The 11,133-nt window shown below is 34.3% G+C and overlaps 1 protein-coding gene across 1 annotated transcript in view; it reads right to left on the reverse strand.

Moving 5' to 3' along the window:
• Window positions 1–4,972: 4,972 nt before the first annotated feature.
• Window positions 4,973–11,133, reverse strand: part of LOC107549471 (cytoplasmic phosphatidylinositol transfer protein 1-like) — a 12,020-nt gene continuing 5,859 nt past the window's right edge. The window contains exons 6-10 of the mRNA XM_016230563.1: window positions 9,666–9,758; window positions 7,241–7,396; window positions 7,084–7,147; window positions 6,832–6,918; window positions 4,973–5,484 (exon numbers count right to left, since the gene is read on the reverse strand). Of these exons, the coding sequence (XP_016086049.1) occupies window positions 5,327–5,484; window positions 6,832–6,918; window positions 7,084–7,147; window positions 7,241–7,396; window positions 9,666–9,758 (558 nt within the window). The 3' untranslated portion in view covers window positions 4,973–5,326. The remainder of the gene's footprint in view (window positions 5,485–6,831; window positions 6,919–7,083; window positions 7,148–7,240; window positions 7,397–9,665; window positions 9,759–11,133) is intronic.

An 11,133-nucleotide genomic window follows, 5' to 3' on the forward strand; every position in this document is an offset into this window, starting at 1 on the left:
ACAACATCTCCTTTTGGCGACGTCCTCATTTGTAACAGTGGTATAAAATAAAGTATCTGTCTGTCTGTCTGTCTGTCTGTCTGTCTGTCTGTCTATTTATCTATCTATCTATCTTAGATACTTCGTCTTCTCTCTATCATTTATCTACCTATCATCTGTTTATTATTTAGTTGTTTGTAACAATGCAGAACATTTCTGTATTTCTGGCTTTTTATTGTGGACCTGTACATACATACACAAAATGGAAAATGATAATGAATGAAAAGAGTGAAAAGGAATGAGGAAAAAGAAGAGATACAGATGAAAAAGAAGTTATAGGCAGAGTTGCCTATGTTTTAATAAAAGGCAAATGCTGTTGAGGATGAAAATGGTGATTTCCTGGTTTTCTGGATATGATCTCATTACTATTACGGTCATGTTTAGGGTGGAGAGGCTTTTTGGCTGCTTGTTGGTGATGTCTCATTATGTAATGACATATTTTGACCCTTGTATGTCATGCCCTGTTGTGTTTGTGAGTGCATCCATATAATGCCCATATAATGACCATACTAACTATTTTATACCTATATTAGTGTCCATGACATTACACAAGAGTATATGTGTGTAAGCTTATGTTAATATGTGTGTGTAAGAGTATATAGTTATTTCAATGTGCGCTTCATGGGATCTCTGCTTATATGGAAAAGATTTAATTCCACCTTTGTGAATCAATAATACATCTCTATTAAGATCCATCGGGCTTTATTAGGGAACATATGCTGTGTTGCAGTGCAGTTCTGGCTATGTAATTAATGGGCTGGGTGGGCCAATTAAATATGGGTCCTTTATGGTTGTGCTGATTGCTATGTTTAGGGCCTGAATTTCAATGAATGCCTCCCAAACATTCCCACCCTCTTGGGGGAGTATGTGCATGCATGCGTAACTCTCTACATTTGCTTGCATGAGGGGATGCTTGTGCGTGTGCCCATGTGTCAGCTGGAGGTGGCTTCAGCAATATAATTACTGCTCATAAATTACCCTTGAGATCTTTTTAACCCACCTATACTTTATTATGATAATAATGATTAGAGACAGACAAAAAGGCATTGGTATCTGGGTTAGTTTGCAGGGCTTGGGTCAGTCTTCTGTCTTTAATCCAGCACATCTGTTCTGCTGTGAAATCCAGTTTGCAGTTTACAGTGATTTCTATGTGAAACTAAGCGATTTTACTAGTCAGGTATGTGTTAAATATGCATTGTCTGTTGACATTTAACGGTTGTGGAACACAATGCAGATGAATGTTCTTTATCTCAATGCAGTTTATCTCTTTCAGATAATATGGGTGGTCAGATATTAATGACATTCATGAAGCTAGATATAGGCTGTACACACAGAAAAAAGGGGTTTAAAATTGTACCTTTTGGGGCTACCCCTAATAGCTACAAATTAGTACCTTAGAGTAGTAATACGTACCCTTAAGGTACTAATATGTACCTATAAGGGGTAAAAAAGGTACAAATATGTCCTTTCAAGGGTTCTGCTCCAGGGACAAGCTGTTGTACCCCAAAAGGTACAATTCTGGCCCCTTATTTTTCTGTGTGTAGATGGGTCGAAGATGAGATGTCCCATTTTGGTGTCTACATCAAATTAAATTTACTAAAATTATTTTATATAAATAGAAAGTGCATATACATAGTTATATATACATACATATTTACATAGGTGTGCTGCAGTTAATTTATTGCCCTTAAATTAAGTTGCAAAACCACGTCATTTGATGAAATGCCCAAAAACACTTATTGTTAGGTTTATTTTGAAAAATATGTAGATGTTGTGAATAACTGTGATTAACATTACTAGTCAAGCAGTATTTGATATAGGCTGATAGCCTGCAATATATGCTAAGATAGTTTTGTCATTCAGTATCACTGTATAGATAGCAATTTGGTAAATGAGGAGTGTATAATTAATATTTTAAGGCATTGTTTATGTGTGTGTGTGTGTGTGTGTTACTGATTTATTTTAGATGCCTACAATCACAGTGACGTGATTGTACTTTTTGCCAGTTTCTATGCACTGGCTAAAAGTAAATGCAAAGCCATGTAGCTACAGCGGCACTCTTAGAAAGGAGACGGGAAAGGTTTGCAGTTGTCAGAATAATAGCTTACCACTGTTTCTGAAAAGAGAGTCCATTGTAACAAGATACCGTAAGAGTGCTTTTTATTTTTCAACGTCTGCTCCTGCTGTCATTTACTCAGGAATGTTATTAAAACTAATTTATTGATAGACTAAAACTACTAAAAACATTTCAACACCAATATTCTCTCCCTTTTTGGCAAAACGTCATTGAGTGTAACAAACCATCGTCATTCAGCATAACAGATTTATTTGTTTTATATTATTCAAATATATAAAAGAATATGTGGCCATACTAATTTAAAAAAAATATATTTTTAATAATTTTCACTTCCTTCGTTCCTTTCCACTTACTACAAAACCTTTGCTGACAAGAACAATGGTTAAAACCTGAAGGATAGTAAAAAGATTTAAAATATCAGTTAATTAGTATTTTTGTGCTGCACGGTGATCATTAAATAGAATATGTCATTCTGTTCTAAATATACCTGACAATATATTTTTGTTTAGAATCTTGTTACACAATAAAATTGTTTCACTGAATGGCATTTTAGTGGATGTCTTCTGTAAATCATTATATGATAGTAATTTTTTGCTTAAAAAATAAAAATAAGGACACATTCTAATGTATGGAAAACCAAAATGTAAAGCTGTATTACAATATTTTAGGCTTGAAAAATGTAGGCTTGATGAATATCCTAGCTGCTCTTTTCAATGTAATGAAAGTGGATTAGGAGGACTGGGGGCTTTTAGGCTTTAAAACGACACAACCCATACAAATATAATAAAGAGGTCCATACAAATCAAATCATGCACAATATTACTAGTGTTTAAATCAAATTATTATTGTGTAGGTCCTATTCTGGTTTACTGTTTATTCTATTCTGGTAGAGAGAGCTGATCTTTTACACTGCCTGCACTAGTGCTACTGCCTTAGCTTTCTTCTAATGAAATTTATACATCAGAAATGTTCTCCTGAGAGAGATAGAAACTGGGATGTGAAGGAGGGTCAGCAAGGGAAAGGAAGAGAGGATGCTGAAGATAGTGAGAAATTGAAAGAAAGCGAGAGCCAGAGCTGTAACAGAACAGCCTGGAGTCCTTTGAGCGCTACTAGAAGACTTCAGGAAACATGGATTCAATCTTTGCCTTCCACATCCCTTCGTCAGAAAGATAAAAAGAAGGAAATAAAATGCTAGGAATGAATGAATACAGTAATAGCCACAGGAGGAAGCAGCAAGGATCTTTGCAATTATATGCGAGGAGAAAAGGTGAGTATGACAGCAAAAAATGCAGTTCCTAGAACGCTTAAAGCTTACAAGATGCCTACGCTCAGACTTTTGTTTACAAAGTCACTTTTTATTGATGCTTTTTGGGGGCTTTTACCCCAAGAAGTGAGTTATTAACAAGTATACTTGCTGTAAGTATACTTTTAACCTATAGGGATGCAGTGTATTAAAAATGTGTATATATATATATACATGTCTATATATGTGTAGTTTGGGGTCAGTAAGTTTTATTTTGTTTTATGTTTTTTGGGAAAGAAACTGATACTATAATTCAGGAAGGATGCATTACATTTCAAAGAATTACTGTTCTTTTGAACTTTTAAAAATAAACTTATCAGAGAATCCTGAAAAAAAATGTATCATAGTTTCCATAAAAATTTAGTGGCACCGCAGTTTTCAACATAGACTATAAAAAGAAATGATTGTTGAGGACATTCTGAAGAATCATCTGACACTGAAGACTGAGTAATGGCTGTTGTGAATTCAGCTTTGCCATCACAGGAATAAATGGCATTTTTAAAATATTAAAATAGAAAATTTTAATATTTCAAATATTATTGTTTTTACTCTGTATACACACACGTGTAGGTAAAATAAGACACTAACAACTAAAAATAGCCTAATTGATTTATAAATGCGATAAGTGAATTTAGGGACCACAATATTATGTTCATTATGAAAAAAATATTTTCATTTTCAGAATTGTTAAAGTTATTAAATTATATTTAACAGTCTTATTAAATAATTTGTGTTTTTAAAGATGAACTTTAAAGTGAGTGTTTTGTATGATGGCAAAGATCTTAATGTAAAAAATAGAGCAAATGAGTATTTAATATCAAATATCTATTGATACTGATAAATAAAAAGTGCTTGAAAAAATTGGCTGATAACCAGTGTAGAAACAGAGTATCATGCATCCCTCAAGTTTATGTGAAGAAATGGCACTTTCAACATTCCTCGGTTTGTTTGAACGGCTTGACATAACAACGTTGGCTTATTAATCAATGATGTGAATTTATGGTTCTGCACTATCACCAGTGGCATCTTAAAAAGACAGGTGTCAAATAACACACAATGCTTCATCCATTGTAGTCTTTTCATCTGATCACCCAGAGTACTATTGATAATGTTCTCGCTATGTGGTGCACGACTAAACAATCAATTGTGTTCCGTCAATGTATTGATACGGGGTCAGAGGTTAGCCTCAATAACCCGTAACCCACTAGAAAATTCAGCTAGTCACTCATGATTGCCATAATCCATATGATCGGGTTTCACTGAAACAGTCTACTGATTATGTCAATAGAGGCTTTTCATCTGGTGGATGCCCCACACACACACACACACATGATTGTAAAACGCTTTGGATGTACGGCAATACACAATAAAGCGATATATAAATGCATCATTCATTCATTCATTCATTCATTCATTCATTCATTCATTCATTCATTCATTCATTCATTCATTCATTCATTCATTCATTCATTCATTCATTCATTCATTCATTCATTCATTCATTCATTCATTCATTCATTCATTCATTCATTCATTCATTCATTCATTCATTCATTCATTCATTCATTCATTCATCTGCATTCTGTGGTCCCCTTCATGTTTGTAAGCAGGGGAATTTACCATTTGTTCAATCCATTTTGGTGAGGTCTGTGAGAAACATGAATTAAGGCACTATGGGTTCACTTCATGCGAAGCCAGAGTCTTTTTACATAATATCTACAATTCTTCAGTAAGATGTTTTTGTCAGATGCCAGCCTCTGCATGGAACACAAGCATGCAAGTCCAGATGGAACGGAGAGCAGTGAGTGACAATGTGACAAAGTCTTTCTAGTTTTGGTTAGAAGAGAATGTCCAAGTCCAGAATTTTGTTAATAGTAGGCTAGGTACTGGCAGTGGACGATGTGGTGTTATTCTGGTGTAGAGTTTAATCTCACGGGATTTTTGAGGGAGGAAGGGCAGGACGGAGAGCTTGGAATGTCTACAGTCTTTACACCCATCTTTTTCAGTGACGATTCATCTGTAACAGACATGGAGCGAGTGAAGCTGGGTCGCATTGGAGCAGAGTCTGTGAAGCAGAAAAGAAAAGTATTTTTTGTGCTTCTGATTTAGCGTAACATTTTGTAACAGTGTTTTTATAAATCATGATGACTTCCATATTAATAATGAAGTTGCATCACAGTGCTGACTAAACTGTAAAAGTTGTGATGCAGTATAAAACGTTCACCAATAGAGGGCAATGTGGATACTGAGAGATGTTCACATTGAAAATTACATTAACATTTATTCACGTGGCAGAGGCTTTTATCTAAAGTGTGTATTCAAATGTATTCAGGGTAAATTTGATCAGTTTGCTTTCCTTGGGAATTGAACCCATGACCTTGGTGTTGCTAGGGCCGTGCTCTATTGTTTGAGCCATAGGAAAGCTAAAATCTATTTAAACTCTTAACGTGAATCTGGAAACAATATGAAAATCAATTAAAATATGAATTTTTTTATTATATCTCTAGGTCACTATTCAAACAAGCAAATTTTTGATATTGATTTAAAATTTTAATCGAATTGGTCACTCAAGACTCACTCGCACTTATTTACTAAAAGAGGAAGAGAGTCTGATTTGTGATGTGTGTAATCATTTCTTGAGTTTTAAACGTATTTGAATATAATGTCCATTTTTAAACGTTTTATTCAGAAAATAAATAAATTGGACATTTTTAAAAAAAGATTCTCCTGGAATCATTTTAGAATTTTAAAATTAAATAGAAAATTCTATATAACTATTATTATTACTATTGTTATTATTGTTAATTGAACTATATATGTATATTTTTGTATGTTGGTCGTTTTCAAGATAAAATTGTTAAATTATTCTAAACATTATAACCATAATACTGTTGAATTTTCCATGAATATAGCCATTGCTGCTGATTTGGTGTTAAATCATAAATGTGACCCTGGACTCGAGCACAAAACCAGTCATAAGTAGCACGGGTATATTTGTAGCAATAGCCAAAAATACATTGTATGGGTCAAAATGATCGATTTTTTTATTATGCTAAAAATAATTTGAATATTAAGTAAAGATAATGTTCCATGAATATATTTTGTAAATTTCCTACCATAAATATATCAAAACTTAATTTTTGTTTAGTAATATTCGTTGCTTTGGATAACTTTGAAGGCAATTTTCTCAATATTTTGATTTTGTTTCACCCTCAGGTTCCAGATTTTCAAATAGTTGTATCTCAGCCAAATATTGCCTTATCCTAACAAACCATACATCAATGGAAAGCTTATTCAGCTTTCAAGTGATGTAAAAATCTAAATTTCACAAAATTGACTCTTATGACTGGTTTTGTGGTCCAGGGTCACAAATAAGTAAGTAAATTCCAAATAATTTTTAATTTCAGCATACCTGTGCAGGTAATGTCACTATTGAGTTTGCTGTTGGTTTCCTCCTGCTGTTTTCTCTCATACTCTCTCACCTGCTCGAGTGTCATTCCTGCATGCACAAATATTTGTTATGCATTTAGTGTGTATTTGCAAAGAATTAAGATAGATAACGTACAGCAATCGAGTGCCAAGCGAGGGATCAGGATTCTTGTGTGTACTTAACAGAGCATGTGGTTAATTATGGTAATGAAGCATTGCAATACATCTCATTTACCATGCCACTCGTCAATCCATGCCACTGCCTGTCTGTGTCCCACCAACAGAATGTCACGAATGTTCTATGATGAATCACAACATGCCGTAATATGACACATGATGGGATTACATGACTAAACAACATGATGCAATGCATGGGAAGTTATGGTCAGTACCCTGTGAATGAAGTCCTCTGTTCGCCCCTGGAAGCCGTAGACCTCAAAGCTACAGGTGACTCTTTTGTAGGAGCACATGATAGGTTTAGTGGTGTTCCTCCAGCCGTCCACAAGGGGTCCCCGGCCTGTTTTCTGTGACACCCAGTTGCTCAGATCCTGTTTGTTTTAAGTAGATACACATTACCTGCTGAGTGAGCAGATCATTGCTTGCTCTTGTGTGTGAGTGTGTGTGTTGCATGTTGTGCATGAATTACTGTGCAGGGGTGACATTACATTTCACAGTCGATCATGTGGTGTCCTATTTCTAAAGCGTTAGAGGCACAAATCTCATGCTTTTGGTTGCGAGACCTATAGGTTTGATTAACTATTATCTAACATGAACCTAAATTAACCTAGCATGGAAAGTAGCTAGTATTAAATTTTGGTACCAGCACTGTTTTAAAAGAGTGTCTGTTTTTATCAATTAAAATATTTTAGTACATGATCTGTAGAGTTGATATTCAGTGAATTGTCATACAAGCTGTTATGAATAATTAACTCATTTTAATGAGCAGAAATGTAATATTTAGCTGCACTCCTGTTGGTGCATGCATGATTCCTGTTACAAAAATTATTATTATTATTTTAAATAGTGACATAAGGAATAACATTATTTGGACCCTTTTAAAGTATGACCAGTGAATAGTCTTATTCTTTTTTCAATATTTATGCAAATTGAAATGCTGACTATAGCTGTCATAAACTAGCTAGTTCCTAATTTTTCCTATTTAGCTTTGATTTTTATTGAATGTAAATTATGTATTAATAAAATAAAAAAATTCTTAAGACTACCAGGCCTATTTATAGACATTTGTAATTATTTTATTTATTAATTTGATTAGTTTTATAAATGCCATTTTGTCTCCATTAAATTTTTGATTTTTGATGATAAAATGGAAATTAAATCCATCTAACATTTATATTTGAAAGCCATTATTAACAATGATTAGGCCTAAACTGTGGATTATCAGGATTGTTTTTATTAATTTATTACATTAATTATCAGTTATAGAACATAAAAAGTTTATATTTGGTCCCTTTTGTCTGTAGAAGTGATATAATAGTTTGTTTAACTGCCTTTTGTCAACATGTCTGAGCTTGTCTTCAGTGTATCTCAGCTGTTTTTTTCTTATTGAAAACTGTAATCCTTTTGGATTTGTCCTGTTCCTTACTCGGCATATGACAGCAATGGATTTGAGGTTGCGCATGACTGAATCTGTGAGTGTAACATGGAAACATGCTTTCCTCTGATGTATTATTTGTCCACTGAAAAGGCAGCAGATTCCAATGAACTGTATCTCTAAGTAGAGTGCACTGAGGAATGTGGTTTTTATGTAATGCTTGTCTTGTGGTTTTTGCTTCTGTGCTTGTGTGCACACACAGTACTTATGTCTCTGTTGCGTCATTTAAATGCTAGCTCTGAAGACATTTGCACCTCTGTGAGGCCGCAAAGACCTAAAGAACACTTATTTGTGAGTCAAAGTTGTGAACCATTCCGAACTCAACTCCAATTCAAATCTTTATTTATGAACGTGGTACAAATTTACAATTTAAATTTAAGCAAGTACAAGCAATTATATTTTCTGTAAGTGTTCATATGAATTAGTTAGAAATGTTATCATATACCACACATATGGGCTATTAAATTATATTAACAATCAGTATTTGAAATGCTACTTAGGCTACTGACTGAAAAAAATGTAGTAGGGATTTTTAAACAAAACGTGAAAAGATTTTGAACTTGTACTTGAATTTTTGATTCTGCCTTTTATTTCTAATTAAATCAGATAAATCACAACTACTTTTCTATTGATTTTAATATACTGACAATATAAAGCCAGTTAATGATTTTATATAAAACAATGTGATGTTTTTAATATTTTTCTCAAAAAGTATAATTTGATCTTTATACATAAAAATTTATAATTGCTTTATATTTTAGGAAAAGTGTCTCTCTCAGGGGGATCATTATATTTAGGGGGTCCTTTGTATAAAAAGTTTGAAACCCCCTGCCGTATGTCAAATAAAACATGTTCTGATGTTCGTTTTAATGTGACAGCACTCCGTTTAGTCTAATGAGCTGAGAAAAAAAATGTAGTCTACATACAGGGAGATAAATAGGCATAATTAGGCAAAATTAATTATTTATTTATGTTTTGATGAAACTTGTGTTGGACTAATGAAATTCCTCTTATGTAGATTGCAGTTCCATACATTCCTCTTCCTGCCATTTCTATTCAAATCCCAATTTAGCATCCTGTGGCGTGTGGCCAATTCAATTCACATTTCAACTCATGAATTGAAAATGAGCCTCTTAAATTCTGAATTTCACCCAGCCCTGATTTTGTTTTGCCCTGTATTTATGCATATATGAATGTGTATGTACCTCCGACTTCTTATAATGCTTGTCAGGGATTGGATCGCTTAAAATATCCAAAAAGCAGGCACTGTCCTTTGGAGTGGGGTCATCACCAAACACCTGCACAGGAAACATCAGACAGCACGGTCAGACAAATCCAACAATATATCAAAGAACATGCTGCTTTCTTATTCCGGCAAGTCCCTAATGCCCAAGTGAAAAAATGACACTGCAAGTTCAAGTTTTGTAAACAAAGAAGCCTACAAATGCACCAGCTTCTGCATCTGATTGAAGACAGTGGGAATGTGTTTCAGTGCTCAGAGCGATCTTCATATAAAATACCACACAATGCAACCGGTTAAACATTCTGTAGCCCATTACAGAACCTTGACCCACAACCTAACACAAGACTCTAGGGCGTAGGCAGAGACTCTGAATTAATGCAAAAAACATGGAAACAAAGAGTGCAAAATCAAGTCTACTATAGGCAGAAGTACTGAATTATGCAAACTACTGCAGGCCAGTGGAAAAAGAAAGCAGATAACAAGTCTTAACTTAAAGGAAGGCAGCTTTGACTGTGCAGCATTGCAGGTGCTTTTTGCACCCGCTGGAATCTAAAAGAACGAATGAAAAATAAGCAATTAAGAAAATAAGTGGCGTTCTCTGTTTCAGACACTCTTTAATCTTTTTATGTTGTTTATGGTTAAAATCAATGCAAGTATTTTACAAATTGCTGCTGTTTTTCTCCTCCGTTCTTTCCTCATTGAAAAGCTGTTGTAGTGTTTACTCTTCCTCTCTTCTGATGTGTTGACAGTATTATTTTCATTTGTTTGAATGTGCCTGTATGCAAAACGGATACTTGTTGTTCATTTAGTGTTTATGTAATACACTCTCAGAAAAAAGGTGCAAAAGCTGGAACTGTTTCAGAAGATACACCCTTGTACTGTACATTATTTACCCCTAGAGAGTGCATAATAGTACCTTAAAGGTACATGTTTGTACCTTTTGAAAAGGTACCGCCCCAGTGACAGTTTTTCTTTTTTACTTTTGAATTTTCAATTCAATTACAAAGTATCAATAACAAAACTCTCCCGCCATCTCCCTCTCACTTTGTTTCTCACAGGCAGACGCGCTCATAAATCTTTGAGTCGCTTTGTGGCAGGTTGGATCTTGTTTAAGTCGTATTTTTCATTTCTTAATAACAGAGAGCACTCCGGGGCACAACTGCCTCTCTCTCTTTCATCCGCTGTATGCAAACAAACACACTGCAAACCAGTAATAACTCAACTCATCACAATAAGTACTAAGTAAAAACTCTGAATGACAACATGGCTAAATAAATTGTCTGTTTGTTCACTTTAAAGCAGGAGACTCTCATTACCTGCAGGCTAGTTGAAAATTTTTTTTTTAAATCTAAAACTTATACAGTTGTATGGTTATTCATGTATGGAAAGACCTTGGAGCGACTCATGAGATTGGGGGGGGGGGGGGGGTT

Source organism: Sinocyclocheilus grahami, unplaced genomic scaffold (genome assembly GCF_001515645.1).
Source record: "Sinocyclocheilus grahami isolate Dianchi unplaced genomic scaffold, SAMN03320097.WGS_v1.1 scaffold373.1, whole genome shotgun sequence".
In the NCBI taxonomy this organism is placed as follows: domain Eukaryota; kingdom Metazoa; phylum Chordata; class Actinopteri; order Cypriniformes; family Cyprinidae; genus Sinocyclocheilus; species Sinocyclocheilus grahami.